Source organism: Echinops telfairi, unplaced genomic scaffold (assembly GCF_000313985.2).
Source record: "Echinops telfairi isolate 266 unplaced genomic scaffold, ASM31398v2 ScPeMD7_5592;HRSCAF=6446, whole genome shotgun sequence".
Classification (NCBI taxonomy): Eukaryota; Metazoa; Chordata; class Mammalia; order Afrosoricida; family Tenrecidae; genus Echinops; species Echinops telfairi.
In genome coordinates, this window is record NW_022109491.1 from 9,748,618 (window position 1) to 9,766,057 (window position 17,440).

The 17,440-nt window shown below is 52.3% G+C and overlaps 1 protein-coding gene across 13 annotated transcripts in view; it reads left to right on the forward strand.

Annotated features, from left to right (window-relative positions):
• The window catches only part of ZMYND8 (zinc finger MYND-type containing 8), a 112,374-nt gene that overhangs the window by 86,686 nt on the left and 8,248 nt on the right, over window positions 1-17,440 (forward strand). For 9 of the 13 annotated variants that reach the window (XM_004698042.2, XM_004698041.2, XM_045295394.1 and 6 more), the window contains 7 exons: window positions 2,142-2,294; window positions 3,896-4,405; window positions 7,478-7,870; window positions 9,659-9,849; window positions 12,020-12,100; window positions 14,817-14,895; window positions 16,797-17,036. In XM_004698042.2, coding sequence (XP_004698099.1) covers window positions 2,142-2,294; window positions 3,896-4,405; window positions 7,478-7,870; window positions 9,659-9,849; window positions 12,020-12,100; window positions 14,817-14,895; window positions 16,797-17,036 — 1,647 coding nt within the window. The remainder of the gene's footprint in view (window positions 1-2,141; window positions 2,295-3,895; window positions 4,406-7,477; window positions 7,871-9,658; window positions 9,850-12,019; window positions 12,101-14,816; window positions 14,896-16,796; window positions 17,037-17,440) is intronic. The other 4 variants (XM_004698044.3, XM_004698043.3, XM_045295402.1 and 1 more) reach the window with 1 other exon arrangement.

The following is a 17,440-nucleotide window of genomic DNA, read 5'->3' on the forward strand; positions in this document are numbered from 1 at the left end:
GCAAGGCTGCAGTCTTTGTTCTCCAGGGAGGCGCTAATCAACACAAGGATATCTTTTTCTGGCACCCTTTCCAGGATCCCAAGGAGGAAATACATCTGTTTGCTCTGAGCACCCAGTTCTGGAATGTTCCTGGGGGACTGATTGCTGGGTCTGTTTTGTGGAAAGTGTCCTTCCTATTCTTACCTTGGTGGGGACGTTAGTAGGGTGATAAGATCCAGTTGGGGAGCAATTTCATTGCTGCTGGGAGCCTGTCGCTGGGCGGAGTGGGGCCTGAGGTGGCTGCTTCTGGCTACCTGAGGTATTGGGGGGCGTGGTGTAATTGAATCTAATGTGCCCTCACTGTTTGAAGGGGAGAAGCTTGCGGGAACACAGGAAGACTGGGAAGACAGGGAGAGAGTGAAGGCTTTGACTGGCTCTTCCGTTCCAGCTCTTGGGCTGTGCCCCGGGGCCGAGAGCGAGGAGGCAGGTTTGGGGTGGGTCACGAGGAGCTGAGCGAGGGGGCGGAAGAGCCTGTTCACCACTGGTGGGAACCGGCTTCAGGGTGGCTTCTCCCAGTTGCCCTGTGGTCTTGATGCCCCAGGCTTTCTGACCTATTTCCTGGGGGTGGCTGGCTAGGGCAGTCGCCCCACATTCTCTGCTCTGGGTCAGTGGGAGCGGAGGCCAGAGGATAACAGATAAGGTGAAAGACAGTGCCCCCTACTTGGAAGGACTCATTGCTTTATGTGCCTCCTAGCCACCATAGTTTTCGGGGCAATTGAGTGGACTGATCCAGTGGCGGCACCGATACTGTGAGGACAGGGCAGGCCCAGGCAGTGTGTGCCTCTCGTCCACAGGGCCGTTGTGTTACTGTCCCTATAGCAGCCAGGCGTCCGAGCTGAGTCCGCGGCACCCACCAACAGCCAAAGAAGCAGGCAGGCAGGCAGGCGCCCTGGTCGCGCAGCAGTTAAGAGCTTGGGTGCCAACCAAAGAGTTGGTGGTTCGAATCTACCAACGGCTCGCTCCACCAGTGAATGCAGTGGCTCTCTGTGGCTCTGCTCCTGGGCAGGCAGGTCTGTCCTGTTGCTTTGGTATGAGTTGGAATTGGAGTGGCAGCAGCAGGTTCTGAGGAGTTGAGAAAGGAAACCGAGAGAGCAAGGGCCTTCTAAAAGTTCACGGACACGTGGAATGGAAGAGACAGTGGGAATTCTCATACATGCTCAAGCCCTCGTACACAGTGCCCGTTGCTTACCTAAGGAGTCCTCCGCAGAATGACAGAGAGCGATGGGTGGGGACGCTGAAGGGACTGGACATACCTGGGGGAGGTGACCTGTTCAAGGGAGAGTCACTCTTCCTCACATGGATGCTGTCACATAATGGGAAGGATGAAGGGCTTGGACAAATACATGATCTCTCCACTGTTTTTCCCCACAAATGTATTGAAGTCCCCTTTACAGCGGACTGCCGGGAAGGTTTTCCTACTGGATATTTCCCACCCCCTTCTAGTCCGAGTCCCAAGACTAGGTCAATGAAGAGAGACCCACAGCCTCCGACGTTAGTGGGGAGAACAGCCCCCTCTGCCTGGACGTGGCAAGAAAGGACCCCCGTGATCACCGCTGATTCTGCGGTGGCCACTGTCCCCGTCACCGCTGACTTTGGAGGCCATCTGATGATGCTGCGGTTGACCTCGGGACCGTCTAGCTGGGGCGGCATGTTGTGAACCCTGAAAATAAGCCGGTGGATATTGGGATTATCGAGCCGGTCTGCCGAGGACGTGTTTTTGGCCCCTGTCTTTGAGTCATCTCTTGTTGCACCATTGGGACAAATGACCCAGGCCTTCTCTTTATGTACCTAATCTGCAGTCCATGTTCAGCTCTGCTGCTGCAGTGGTTATGTATTGGGCAACTACCTGTAAGGGTCTCGGTTTGAAACCACCGGGTACTCCTTGGGAGAAAGACAGGGCTTTCTACCCCCAGGAAAGCGTTCCAATCGCAGACACCCACAGGGGCCGTTCTGCCCTGTCCTGTAGGGTCGCCGTGTGTTGGCGTGGACTCCCGGGCAGGGGTTTTTTCTTTCTTTTCCTTTGGGTTGCGAGCAGGAAGCGAGGTGGTGTTGGTGATCCCCCTCCGAGTGCCTGTCTCACGGGGTTGGGTGGTGTCTTCCAGACCGCAGCAAAGCCGAGATGGATCTGAAGGAGCTGAGCGAGTCCGTGCAGCAGCAGACCCAGCCCGTCCAGCTCATCTCCCCAAAGCGGCAGATCCGCAGCCGGTTCCAGCTCAATCTGGACAAGACCATCGAGAGCTGCAAGGCGCAGCTAGGTACCAGCCTCGGCTCTGCCCGGCTTTGCACGGTGGCTTGGTGGGCATGCCACCTGGGTGGGTGCAGCCGCTGGGGAGTCCTGACTGCTTTTAGCAGGTCCTTTCCCAAGCGCACGTTGGCTCCATAAACTTCAGTTCCACTGGGGCCATGCGGGGTCTGGCCTGCTGGCCCTCCGAGTCCCTCTGAGGTCCTTCTGTAGAGAGGACTAAGAACAGGTGGTAAGAAGGTGCCAGAGCAGAGTGCTGCCAGAGTCCACCTCTGTGCGCGTCAACAGGTGAAATCAATGTGTATCGGTGTATTCCCCCAAGTCCCACCACAACCCTGCCTGCACCAGACTGGGCCACTTTCCACACAGCCACCTTGCCTGCAGCTATACCCATTACCTCCTTTTCCTCTTCCCCTTACTGCCTGCCTTCCCCCTGCCTGCCTGAACCTGCCCTCCTCCATGTGCCTCCTCCAGGAAGCCTCCCCTGATCCTTTCCTCACCTGCCAGCCTCCCCTGGGGCTTACTGCGCAAATGTACCACCGTTCCTTTATTGGGTGAATCTTTCCCCATCTCGTCTGACAGTTCCTGGAGGGCAGAGATTTTATTCCAAGGATTTGCCTTCTCCGAGGTCCTTGGTCTTGGCTCTAGAATGCCACCACCCCGAGGTGGTGGTCTGGCCATTGAATGAAAAAGGTGCCATAGCGAGGGGCCCTCGGAGCATTCCTTGTCAGGTGGCCCGTTTCATGGGATCATTGAGTAGCCTCCATAAAAGGTGCCAGGCGATCTACATGTCCCTCTCTGGTCATTTCAGGCTGCTGGCTAACTCCTTGCTATGTAAGAGTATGACTGAGAATTGTAACATTGTTCCCTGCCCACCACGCTGTGCCTCTAGTGCCCTGTCCTCCTCATTTTGCAGATGAAGAAACAGACTAGGGCCACATAGCTAATAAAAATGGAGGGGCTGGGATTTGAACTCAAGACATTTCAATGCTGGCCTAGCACATGGGTGGTTGTATTTTTCTTTCTTGGGTGTGAAGATGGGTTGCCACACAGGGTCTTGGATCCAGAAGTCATAGTAAATTTTAATATCTTGATATCTTGAGCCTTTGAACCCCGGTTGAAGCAGATATAAAAATTGCCTGGTGCATCACCAGCTTCTCTTAGCCCTTTGTGAGCTTCCCTCCAGCGCCTGTGGGTCGGGACAGGGACCCCACACCTTAGCCGTGCCGGGGACTGCCCCGCACAGAGACTCTGTGAAGAGTAGTTTTAGGATAGTCTTATTTGCTGACCCCATCCTAGGGGCGAGAAACCTAGATGGGTTAAGTGAACCTGTGGTTTGTAATCGGCTCTTACCCATTGGGATGTGTGTGAGACACCCACCTTCTGTATTGCCGCGCCTGTGATAGACAGACCCTTGCCTCTGGCCTCCATGGAGGTGGAAGAATCACAGGCGCAGATCCTGGCGAGTGGGTTTGACCGCATGCTGGGAGGGAGCAAGTGGCAGGGCTGGGCCCCACAGCTCACCTGGAGAGTGGGTGCCGGCCCGCAGGGGGTAGGGAAGCAGCATCTGTTCCGTGACCAGGCCACATGCTCAGGTTTTCTTTTTGCACTTAGGCATCAATGAAATCTCGGAAGATGTCTACACGGCTGTGGAGCACAGCGATTCGGAGGATTCCGAGAAGTCCGACAGTAGCGACAGTGAATTCATCAGTGACGACGAGCAGAAGTCCAAGAACGAGCCCGAAGACGCGGATGACAAAGAGGGCGGTCAAATGGACAAAGAGCCAGCTGCCGTCAAAAAAAAGCCCAAACCCTCCAACCCCGTGGAGGTTAAGGAGGAGCTGAGGAGCTCCTCGCCCACCAGTGAGAAGGCGGACCCAGTGGTGGTCAAGGAAAAGACCAGCCCGGAGCCTGAGAAGGATCTTCCAGAGAAAGCAAAACCTTCCCCTCTCCCGCCGAAGGATAAGCTGAAGGGGAAAGACGAGACGGATTCCCCGACGGTGCATTTGGGCCTGGACTCCGATTCAGAGAGTGAACTTGTCATCGATCTTGGAGAAGACCATTCTGGGCGGGAGGGTCGGAAAAACAAGAAGGAGCCCAAAGAACCGTCTCCCAAGCAGGATGGTAAGTGATGCACCTGTTTCGTGTGTGGTATAGCAGTCACTGTGCCCCACTGGCTCCGTCCTGCGAAGCTGCAGCTGGCCTCCGGGCAGGCAGCTGGCTAGTTCTCGATCCTGACCAATTTCGAACCTAGCTGCACAGTATCCGCCCAGTGTGACTGCTTTGGGATGTAGAAAAAGAAGTCATATAGAACATGGCCTGTCACGTCTAGTGGTCAAATGCTGTAAAGGGTGGGTGTGTCTCAGCCAGGACCATTCTCAAGAGACTGTCACTCCTGAACCTCAGCCATGAACATGCATTTCCAGAGAGGGAGGGGGATTCTTTCCTTTAAAATTCTCTGTGTGCGCCACATTGACAGCCTAAAGACTTAGGAGTAGGGCCTTTTAAAAAAAATCATTTTATTGGGAGCTCTTACAGGTATTTTAACAGTCCACAATTCAATTAGATCAAGCATAATTGTACAATTACTGCCACCATCAGTTTCAAAACATTTTCTTTTGTCTTGAACTCTGATGCCTGCTCCCCGTTATCCCCTCCCTCCCACCCCCCAGGAACTCTTATTATTATTAGCCTTACCTTACACCATCCAATGCTATCTCTTTGCCTATTCATTCCCACCTCACCCCCTCCCATTGCTATCATTCTCTCCCACCCTACTCCCTCTCTTCCCATACCTTCAGGGCATCTGTTAGTATTTCTTAAGTTTTTTATCTATCTTCGATTTCATGAATCATACATCTTAATTATACAAATGAACATAAGCAGGTCTAACAAAATTAACGAGGTAAAACTAAGACCATAATAGTAAGGGGAGGAAATATTAAAGGACTAGAAGAGAGTTAATGTGTTTCATCAGTGCTATACTGCACACTGACAGCCTACAGAATTGGTAGGGTCTTTGGCTAGACTGTTTTTTTTTTGAGTGCTAGCCCTTTAAGAAATTCGTCTTCTCCCCTTCTGTAAGAAGTGCTTAAGTGTGTAACTCCAAATTTCTAAGACAATTTGAGTTTTCTTAGAGCAGTTTCTTTTGCACCCATAAACTATCAGCATTCCCTAACAAAGATCACCTGTCAGGTCTAAATGGTTCCCTCCAGTTACTCACCTGTGTTCCTTAGGGAAGGGGCCCCAGGCAAAAGCAGTAATCTGCCTGCAAAGCTGCTATTGTTTGTCCTGCCAATGAGGGGCGGGACCTGCTTGGGTTGCTCTTTGCTCAAACCTACTGCCCTGGAGTAGATTCTGACTCGGTTGACCCATGGGACAGAGTCGAACTGCCCAAGGTTGTCATCTTTCTCCTGCCAAGTTCAGACCACGCCATGTTTCCGTTAGCAGCCAACCTCTCAACACAGGCTAAGCAAAATCCAAACAGACCCTTGCTACCGAGTTGATTTTGACTTGAACTGACCCCGTAGGACAGAGTAGAAGTGCCCCAGAGGGTTTCTGGGGTTGCAGACCCTCACGGAATCAAAGTGCCTCATAAAGGGAGTAGTTGGTGGGTTTGAACTGCTGACCTCGCGGTTAGCCGACCTCAGCTCGCTAATATTAATGAACCTCGACCAACCTCACACATTTAGCCACATGCAGAAAAGGGAGGCCGGGAGGAGCTGCTGAGGGCCCTGAGCATACTCTAAGTGGAGGCCAAGGCCTTCTGCCCTTGGGAAGGGCTGGGACACCACTGCAGGCCGGCTCCCCTACCCTCCCAGTCCCCAACGTTTGCTTGATCTCTCACAGCCAGAACCGAGAACCCTTTCTAAACCTCCCATCAGTCAACTCCACTCTCTGCTTCTCAAAAATGCTCCCAGAGGGACCTTGCTCACCTGCCTAGGGTGATAGAGATGCCAGCAGACAGTGGGTGGTGTCGGGGTACACCAAGCCAGAGTGCTAACCTGCACTTTTGTGTCATCCTGGACATTCTTCAAACCCAGTACTCCCTGTATCCCTTCCCTCTAAGGCAACCGTTCTCAGCCTGTGGGTCGCAACCCCTTTGGGGGTCGAATGACCTTGTGGAAGGGTCGCCTGGATTCATAACAGTAGCAAAATGACAGTGATGAAGTAGCAATGAAAATAATTTTATGGTTGGTCTCCACAACATGAGGAATTATAGGAAAGGGTCGGGACATTCGGAAGGTTGAGAACCACTGCTATAAGGCTTAGAGGGAAGCTGATCAGTGCTTCTGGCTCTGGCGAACCTTCCCACGAGCTGCCTTCAGGCACCCCAAGTTCCCCCTAATTCTCACTCAGTGGACTGAAACCTTTCCCAGTGCCTTCAAAGCCTTGGGCTTCAAGAAAACAGTCCTTCGGACAGCCATTCAAGTTCCATAGTTCTCTCTTTTTTTTTAAAAACTAGGTCTGTCTGTCTCTGTCTGTCTCTGTCACCAACCCACCCACCACCTTATCTTCGACTAGATTACCGTATGAAAGGGAAGCCAAATGCCCAGTCCCTTCTAGATAAATGCTGCTGTATGCAGAGGTATCTGACCTTGGGGCATGTTCTGGTAGTCTGTTGGGTTGAGTCAGCACCTCCTCAGGGGATCAGAAGGTGGGAAAAGGGCGGGCTGTCTAGGGTCTTTGGGATCCTTGGTTTACAGGGTTCCTAGCCTAGGGTGTCTCTGAATCTCTGAGGGACTTACCTTTCTCGTCACTGTTGGATACAAGGCACTTCCTGTCGCGCCTCCATTCATCTGCCTTGTTGACTAGTTGACTGCCAACCTCAAGGTCAGCAGTTTGAAACCTCTAGCCACTCCCTGCTCTCATAAAGAGTTTCCATAACCCTCGGGGCAGTTCTACCCTGCCCTACAGGGTAGCTGTGAGTTGGCCTTAAGTTGACCTTGGCTCCCAGGCAGTTTGGTCTTGAGGGCAGGGGCTGGGCGTAGATCTGGGTCTCCGAGGTGAGCAGGTCGCAGTAAGGAGAAGAAAGAGCTGTTGATGCTGCGGCGACCAGGAGAACGGGCATCCCATCGGTCCTCTCTGTCCGGCCCTGGCTGCTTGGCTTCCCTCAGAGCTTGCTGGGGGCCACTCTGTGGGCGCCCCCGGTCAAACCCACTCCTTTTGTTTGTCTCTCTCATGCGTTGGCTTTAGTCGTGGGCAAAGCGCCGCCATCCACCCCAGCGACGGGCAGCCAGTCTCCCGCCGAGACGCCGGTCCTCACCCGCGCTTCCTCCCAAACCCCCACGGCCGGAGTCACAGCCACCACCAGCACGACGTCCACGGTCACAGCCCCGGCCGCCGCCGCCACCGCCACGGGAAGCCCGGTGAAAAAGCAGAGGCCGCTCTTACCGAAGGAGACTGCCCCGGCCGTGCAGCGGGTCGTGTGGAACTCCTCAAGTAAGTTTCAAACGTCCTCCCAAAAGTGGCACATGCAGAAGATGCAGCGCCAGCAGCAGCAGCAGCAGCAGCAACAGCAGCAGAGCCAGCCGCCGCAGCCCCAGTCTTCCCAGGGGACGAGATATCAGACCAGACAGGCTGTGAAAGGTACCTAGTCGCCCCTCCCGACGCTGTGGCCTCTGTACCCTTTTGGCCACGCCCACAGGAGAAGAGTCCCCCATCCCCTTTTTCTTTTTTGTCCCCCTCCTTGTTTGTTTCCCGGCCATTAGACTCCGGAAAGCCTCAAGCATTCATGTGGCATGGCTCTTGAGAATTTGTTTTGCAGCGTGCTTTTTAAGTTTATCCGGTATTCTAAACGACACGTGCGTTTCTTTTCCTGTAAGTAGGTGACCTCAAAACTCACCCTGCCATCGAGTCTGATCCCAGCTCATAGCGACACTATAAGGAAACCCTTGTGGCGTGGTGGGCCAATAGACGCAAGGTCAGAAGTTCGAAACCACCAGGCGCTCCGCAGGAGAAAGATGAGGCTTTCTACTCCCATAAAGAGTTAAGTCTCGGAACCCCACAGGGGCATTTCTACCCTGTCCTATAGGGTCGCTATGAGGGCAAACTAGTGATAGCCAACGTTTTTTTTATCCTATTGAACGCCCATCTCATTCATCTCCCTGCATTCATCACATGCCCTGTTTGCTGTCAGTTCATTGGATGCTCTTAGAAACTGCTATGCACGGATGCATGTGTATTATCTATATTTGACTCCTAAAACACCCCCCCTCCTTTTTAAGAAAAACATGGTACCTCATTTTTTCCACCCCTCAGCATGTTTTGAAGGTCTGTAGGTCTTTACCATAGTCTTGGGAACTGCGGCGTAGTGTTTCAGGACTCTTTAAGGAAATCCCCTGCTGGTGGGCACTGAGCGCTCATTCAGATTTTTTTCCCCCGCTTGTTGTAAGCAGAGCGGCTGTCACGCGGTTGTGTAAGCGTCCTGGTGTGCACCAGTGAGCCTCAGGGAGTTCTTTTGGAAAGAGGAGAGAGAACCATGGTAGCAAGCAGAGGTCGCCGTGATGGCCGGGGGTTAGCCACGACACACCATGAGCCAGCCTCCGTCCATGTGCTGCCCTTGTGGAATCAAGAGCTCTTCCTGGCCCTACAGGAGGCTCCGCCTGGCTCTGATTTAAGCCAAGTACTGCTCCGGATTGGTCCGGCTCGCTTGCGAGCACTGATCTAGGTCTTAGGCTTCCAAAGGTATTTGACTCCCCTGGCAATCGGACACGTAACTCTGCACCCCCCTGACAATGAAAAATGTTGGTGGTGTAACCCATAATCTGAGATAGCGTGTTGGCCGTCCGTTTCCACAGCACCCCCCTGGTTCGGCTCAGCACCCCCACGGGGCCCACTTTGGGGTGAACACGGATCTTGGCCCTTCTAGGAGGAGGCCTGTGTTCAGAGCCTTGTAGGCCAAGCTCCTTGCTGAGGCTCTTGCATAGCGGGGCTACCACCTTAGCCTCTGAGCAGGAGAAAAGGCGGTGAGATCTTGGTGCTCCCCATCCCCCACCCCCCATGGCGACCTCTGCAAGGCTGGGTGGGTGGGTGGGGCTGGGCAAGAGTCTGCAGGATTGTAAGGCTGTATTGGCGGTGAGTTGGATTGACCTTGCCTTGTATGGCTGGCAGAGCTGAATCCTAGTGTGTTTGGGATTGGGATGGCAATGCCAGTCTTCGTCCTCATGCCCTAGAAACAGCAGGAGGTGTTCCCAGTGGAATGTAGGTCTGAGCAAGAACAGGGAGCCGTTGCTGGTACAGTCCTCCCTCTAGGATGTTGGGAACGTTTGCACCCAAAAGCTTGCCGGTTCTCTGTGAGAGGCGCCTGCCCGCATCTTGGTGCTGCGCCCAGTGTGCCCGCAGTCGTGGGGGTAGCCAGAGCCCTTTGCTTTTCAGCTGTCCAGCAGAAGGAGATCACCCAGAGCCCGTCCACGTCAACCATCACCCTGGTGACCAGCACACAGTCATCGCCCCTGGTCACCAGCTCAGGGTCCACAAGCACCCTGGCATCCTCCATCAATGCTGATCTGCCCATTGCTACCGCCTCCGCTGACGTCGCCGCAGATATCGCCAAGTACACCAGCAAAGTGAGTGCCGGGGAGGCCGGCAGGTGCTCAGCGGCAAGTTAGAGGCCAGCTTCCTGCTGAGAGCCGTTATGGCCATAACCTTGGCAGGGTTGAGGTGTCCTTCTTAGGGAGAACCCTGTTCTTGAGGATGGCTCTTCAAGACAGCATTCTTCCACCGAGTCCAGGCTGGATAAGCGGAGACATCTAGGAGGGACTAAGTTTCTGCCTGAGAGAGGGCTTAGATCCTGAAGTCTGTGTGTGAATGGAAAGACGGCGGAAGCTGAAGAGCCCTTCAGAATGGAGGTCCGTCATTAAGGACGGGCTTCCTTAAGCGGTGGAGTAAGGCGCCAGTGCCCAGGTAGGCCCCAGGTCACAGGGGTCCTGTAGCACTTGCAAGGTAGACATTCCCATTTATGTGCCCAAGAGCTCACAGTTCCATCCCCCAACCCAACTGGTCCCTGTTCCGGGCAGGCCACTCGTTACCCTTCTGAACGAGCTTGACCTAGGATTTTTATTTAAATGGACTTGGTTCGAGATGAGTAACATGGTAAATGCAGTTGAATTGAACCTCAGCAGATGCTGTTTCTTGTCAAGCTGTTGACCTAGGCCCCATCTCCTTGTCGTTAAGGGAGAGTGCACCCAGCAGGGACGTTCTCAAGTGAGAGCTGCTATATTGAGAGAGAATTGAAAGTGGGTGATTTCTTTCCCATGACTGACTTAAGGGGGTTCCTGGTATATCGTCGGAAGTCATTTCTATTTCTCCTGGCAACCACTTCTTGGACCCCACCCTCCAGGGAGCTGGTTGGGGCTCCTACTGACAGATGGGAAAGTGGAGGAGGACTTGGCGGTTCTGCCCGGCATTGGCACAGAAGCAATCTCCTTGGTCCAGGCGCCATTTCTATCCCATCCACCCTCTGCCACCGCCTTTCTCCTTCCAACAAAATTGAGGGAAAGGCCTGCTCCATAGGCTTCTCTTTGCCTTAGGGAAAAACGGACAGGGTGTTGACCTGCAGTAGAGACCCCTGATGCGTGCGCATGCCGGAAGAGTCTTTATTAATGCTGAGTTCTCTGCCGGCACACATTCCTGGTTTCTGCCGAATGGGAGGTTACTCCTGCCACAGTGATGTATGGAGGTCCATCTATTCCTGCGGCTGTTCTCAGGAAGCACTTGACTTTGACGTTGTCTCTTTGACAGGGTGGAGGGTTGGTTGGATAAGGCAGCCCCAGAGCAGAGCCTGTAGAGAAGCCTTGTAAAACATGAGCTCTTTTTATTTTATTTTATTTTTTTACCGAAATGTGCTCCATGTTGCTCTCACAGGAAGCTGGGAACAGAAATCTCAACAGATAATGTACTTGGTTTGCTCCCATTTGAGGCGAAAAGCGGGTTAGCTGTCCTTTTATTTATTTATTTTTTTATTTCTTTAAGCATTTTATTAGGGGCTCATACAACTGTTATCGCAATCCATACACACATCAATTGTGTAAAGCGCATTTGTACATCATTCTCAAAACATTTTCTCTCCACTTAAACCCCCGACATTAGGTCCTCATTTTTCCCCTCCCTCCCCGCTCCCCTAGCTGTCTTTCTTTTTAAAGGGATTTTTACATCAATTAGGTAACTCTTGGCTTCTGTGAACTGGCTGTCCTTCGTCCCTCAACACACACACGCACACACATACAATTGGTATTTCTTAGTGAACTTATACTCCATATTAATTATTTACACAATTTTTCTCATTTAATCCTTCCACATACCTTCAGAAGGGGAGCTCTGTAATTCCACTCTCTCGTTTTTTGAAAAGCGACTGAATTGCACACTTCAAGGAGGTGAAGGGTTAGGTATGTGATTTATCTCCATAGAACCCATTGTCTTCAAGGAAAACAACACACTAAGCCCATAAGTAGGGGGGTCCAAGTGCCACACTTCACTTTGACCTTGTGAGACAACAAACTGCCTTCTGTGTGTGAACGGTCCCCCAGCCTGGGTGCCGTGGGTGGCATTCTCCTGGTCCTCTTGCTGCGGGCCTACCTGGGTGTTGCGTAATGCTCAGCAGCATCTCTCGTACCTCCTGTCCGCCAATTGTGACAACCAGGCATGCATCTGGGCACCCCGCTTAGTGTCCCCCTGGGAGCACCGGCACCGTCGCTGACGCCTGGAAGCGGCCCCTGAACTGCCTGTTTCCTCTTTCAGATGATGGATGCAATCAAAGGAACGATGACGGAAATATACAACGATCTGTCGAAAAACACCACTGGAAGCACCATCGCCGAGGTCAGACTCTGCACATTGTGCTGTGCTTCCCACGGGGGTGACAGGCAGTTGGCAAGATGGTGCCACGCAGAAGCCACTCTGGGAAGCCCTTGTGGCTCCACTCTCCAGGCTGGCTGGGGGTGGGGTGGGGTGGGGTGGTCCCAGTTGTTGGGGCAGGTGTTTCTTGCTTCAGCCAGTCTGTGGAGAGATTGCACCTTGTTCTGTGTGATCAACTGCAGGTCTTGAGACACCCTACCCCGCCACCCCTCAGCTCCACCTGAGTCTGCCCTTATACTCCAGATAGACTGAGACAAAATCTATATTTGAACAAGACGCCGCCCCCCTCCCTCCATGCATATGCATGTGTGCATGTGTGGGCACACACACACACACACACACACACACACACAGATTCAGGATTAGACTCCCACTCAGATGGTGAAGAGAAACCTTCAAGAAGAGAATTTAGAGACTGAGGAATCCATTCTGCCCTGTGTGCCCCCAAATAGGTGTTGTAAATCTTAAGCCCTCTACCTATGGTTAGGGGGCTCTGGTGGTGCTGTCTGGTACGTGGTAGAATGCTAACCACAAGGTTGATGGTTCAAACCAACCAGCTGCTCCTTGGGAGACAGATGAGGCTCTCTACTCCTGTAAAGTGTACAGCCTCCGAAACCCAAATGGGGCAGTTCTGTTCTGTCTTAGAGGGCTACTGTGAGTTGGAATTGACTCGATGACAGTTGTGGGGGGGGGGGGGGGCGGCATGCCTGTGACTATAGTCCCACTTGGGAGTATGTTCTTTGTGATGTTAATGAGGCATCCTTGGTGTAGGATGGGTTTCAAGTCCAGCTCCTTTGAAATAGAAGATGTGTTAGGCCTGTTGACTAGAGAAACACATCCAGTGACACTCATGAAAGAAAAAGCTTTATATCAACAAGTAATTAAATATCGAGCAAGCATCCGAGCCCCAACTCAAGTTCTTAAGTCCAATACTAGCCCAGAAGTCCCTCTTCACACCCGAAGCCACATGCAGTGATGCAGAATGCAGGAAGGTCACGGGCCAAGGTTGGTCCCGACTCACGTGAATCCACGGTCCGGCAGCTCCCAGGGTTAGTGACCCGGGGAAGGAGGACCCCAGGTTCTCCTTATAAGGAGGCCATGCCCCCAAGGAGAGAGCATCTGGCCGTGTCCTGATTCATGGGTTGGATTCCACCCCTACATTTTGTACAGCTTCAAGTTGATGTAAAATTATCTACCTACCATGTAAGAAGAGCAGAGTAAGCCAGCAGAGATGGGGGGGAGAGATGCCAGGCCATCAAGGAGCCAGCGGAAACAGTGCCTTCTAGAACACGCATTCGTAGTTCAACTTCTAACCTCTGAAACGATGAGAAAATACCTTTATGTCTGTTAAAGCCAACCCCTGTGCGTTTCTCTTATAACCACTGTCCAAAACTAACATGTCCTATGTTTGTGTGTGCTACTCTTGTGGAGAACAGTACTTCCAACAAGTCTCTCCCCTCCACTGCCCTGCTTGTCTGTTCATTCAGTGGAAGAATTGGCATGAGGTGGAACGTGCAGGCCCACAAGGCTACCTCTGAGGCCCTTGGGTCCAGAGGAAAGCCTGAAGAGGTTTTTTTAGGGATAGTAATTACCGTATCTACTAGAGTATAAGCTGAGTTTTTCAGCACATTTTACATGCAGTTTTTGTGGTAACATTAGGTGCTGCGGCAGATAGTCGGGTCGGCCTCTACTTGAGTATATACGGTAGTTCCAAACCCATTACCATCGAGTCGATTCTGGGCAGGGTTTCTGAGAGTGTAAATCTTTCTTGGTGAAGACAGCATCATCCTTCTCCCAAGGATTTGAGCCGCTGACCTTGTGCTTAGGAGTGCCACCAGGTACCTTGCTATGGCCTCCAAAACTCAAATTCACTGCCAGTAAGTGGATTCTGACTCTGCGACCCTAGAGGATAGGGTAGAACTGCCCAGAGCGTAACCACTCTGCCACCAGGGCTCCTAGTAACATGTGCTCTGTCTCCCATGGTTTTCCTGAGACAAGAGAGTGTCCTGAAGCGTGTTTCTCCACTTGGCACTCTGAGCATTTTAGAGTTGTGGAGGGCTCTCCTGAGCCCTGCAGCAGCATCCTGGGCCTTCACCCACCAGCTGTAAGCCGCCACCCCACCCAGTTGTGATAGCCAACCATTTCTCCTGGCATTACCGCGTCTCCAGGGTGAGGCGAGGGTGCAGAATTGCCTCCAGCTGAGAACCACTGGGATAAATGCTTTAAATTGCCCCTGTCCACTCAGCTGGACATGAGATTGTTTTCTGTTCCTCAAAGAGCCTCTGTTTTCCAGTGTTGAATGATGCCCTGCCCATCTACATATTATAAGAAAAAAAGTCAGCCTGTCTTTTGCTTCTCTTAGCAGGTGTTCTATTTATTAGAAACATTTGGCCTTTCATTTCACTGTGAGTAGTATTTTCCTGGTACCAGTACTTCTTGGAATTGACGGGCTGTTTGTCCCTGCTTTTCTGAGAGTAGCGTTTCCCATGAATTTGGGTTAAACCACGGGCCCCATGCACCTTTCTCAATTGTGGGGAGCTGAGCCCAGGCCCACGTCGAGTGCTTCCTGGATGACCAGCGTGACAACAGCCGTGCCCGCTGGCAGGATGTTGACTTTCTGGATCCAGCCAGTGAACTTGCCCCGAGTAGCTGTTGAAGGCCCTTCTCTGTGTCCTTCCAGATCCGAAGGCTGAGGATCGAGATTGAGAAGCTGCAGTGGCTGCACCAGCAGGAGCTCTCTGAGATGAAACACAACCTGGGTAAGGACTCTCCTGGAGGAGGGCCATCCGGTAAAGGGGTGGACAGTCGTGGGGAAGGTTTACGTGTGGCTTTTGCAACCCCTCTGGTGTCAGGCCCGGGAGGGCAGAGTCCTGAGGAGGCTGTGGCTCTCACCTTGTCTGCAGGCAGACTCATGCAGGTGGACAGGTCGGTCTTGGTTTCTTGCTCTAAAAGAGCCAACAACCGAACAATCGGACAAAGAGCACGGTGGGCACGAGTGTCAACGAAGGACTCCATGGGAGGCTGTCAGATGCGAACTTAGCTTGTGGTGTCAACTTTCACCAAAAACCACAAGAAAACGTTCCAAAACAAACCCAAATAATAATGGGCAGCCACAGTGGCTACTGAATGTGAGCTCTACTCCGTATCCGGGATTAATCTGCATCCTTTTTGATGGATTCACTGTTTCCATTGTATGAAACAGGGTTGTTAAGGTTTCCACGGGAAGAAACAGGCACAGACAGGTGTGGGGCGTGGTTTGGGGTCACACAGGTGTAATTCGTCTGCAGACACACTGGCTCGCAGTTTTCCCTCCTAAGAACTGCGGAGTGGGCACCTTAGCCATACTGGAGCATGTCTGTGTTCTCTGTGTCCCCTGCGCTGTGCAGAAAGCCACCTCAGTGTCGCGGTGGTTTCTGGGTGAGGTTAATTGGCTGCTGTTTTGGCCATCAGTCTATGTGGATGTTTTAAAGACCTGTTTTAAAGCTGGCCACTACCCGTCTGCTTTGTTGCAGGCCAATGCCCAGGGCTACATGCTCAATTGGATGGCGTCCAGGTGTACCTCGCCACTCACCTGTAATAGGTGCTTTAGTCACCAATCCAAATCCACTGGCTACAGGTCGATGCAGACTCAAAGGGTGCCAATAGGACGGGGTAGAACTGCCCCCATAGGTTTCTGAGACTGAAACTCGTTATGGGAGTAGAAAACCCTATCTTCCTCTCACTGAGCGGCTAGTGGTTTTGAACTGCTGACCTTGTGGTTAGCAGCCCAACTAGGTAACCGCTGCATCGCCTGGGCTCCAGTGCTTAAGTCACAGTTGCTGCTAAATTGTTGCTTCAATTTGAACCATGAATTTGCTCCCAGGTCAATTGTAAATATACTTAAGAATTCAAAGTAAGATTAGAAAAATCTCAACCGTTAGTTGGCCTCATTAGCATCCTGCCCAACCACAGGCCCATCTGCTAGTCAATCCATTGCCATAGAAAAGCTGGACTGAGTTCTAGCCCCAGCGCTGACCTTACTCTGTGCCTTTTTTTCTTAGCTGTGAACAGGGATTTCTATTAGGATCAGATTTGTTAATGTTTATGTAGTAATATAGCAACTCTTGATTATAGTTGGAGTTCTGAGTATTTGATTGAAGGGACTTTGGTGGATCTTTACATTGAGCTGCTAACCACCAGGTCAGGAGTTTGAAACCAGCAGCCACTTCTCAGAAGAAAGAGGAGGCTTTCCACTCCCATAAAGTTACCGTCTGGAAACCCATAAGGGCTGCTCTCCCTTGGCCTATAGGGCTGCTTTGAATTAAATAGTTGGGTTATGAGCCATAATCCACTCGGCGGCAGTGAATTTTGCTTTTGCTAAGTATTTGATTGACAGGAGGAAATGGCTTATGTACAAGACAAAGCAATCAAAGTGGATTTTAGTGAACCATCGGTGTTTGTGGAATTCCCACATCGGCTCTGTTCATGCCGGGCAGTTCTTGTGCCTGGTCACAGCACCCCCTGCACAGATACAGGCGGGCTGGGAGCTCCTGCCTGGCTTATCCCCCAGATGCCATAGCCGACACCTCTCTACACCAGGACTTGAGTTGCCTGCGCCCTGTGCTGGGGTGGGGGCTGGGTAGTGGGTAAGAAAGCCAGCGTCGTCCTCCCGCCGCTGCAGAACTGACCATGGCGGAGATGCGGCAGAGCCTGGAGCAGGAGCGCGACCGGCTCATCGCCGAGGTCAAGAAGCAGCTGGAGCTGGAGAAGCAGCAGGCGGTGGATGAGACCAAAAAGAAGCAGTGGTGCGCCCACTGCAAGAAGGAGGCCATCTTCTACTGCTGCTGGAACACCAGCTACTGCGACTACCCCTGCCAGCAGGCGCACTGGCCGGAGCACATGAAGTCCTGCACCCAGTCGGGTAAGGCCGCCGCGCCCGCCCCCTGCCCCGTAATAGGGCTGGTGGCACGCACAGGAGCACACCTGTAGGTCCGACCAGACACCAGCCTGCTGGTTCTGTGCCCCTCTTTTCTGGTTGTCGGCAAAGGGCAGGGTCATTGTGGGCTGCTGAGTGGAGATACTGTTCAATTAGGAGGTTTTCGTGCACAGAGAATTTAGTTGTACCGTCTTGGTAGCACACTGGGTTAAGCATTAGACAGTTAACTGCAAGGTCAGTGGTTCTGTGTTAATCCAGGTAGACTAGAGAAACAAATCCAGGGACACTCATATAGATGTATAGGAGAAAACTTTGTATCAACCAGTAATTGCATCTTCAGAAAACATCTCAGCCTGGTCTAGATCAAGTCCATAAGTCCAATGTTAGCC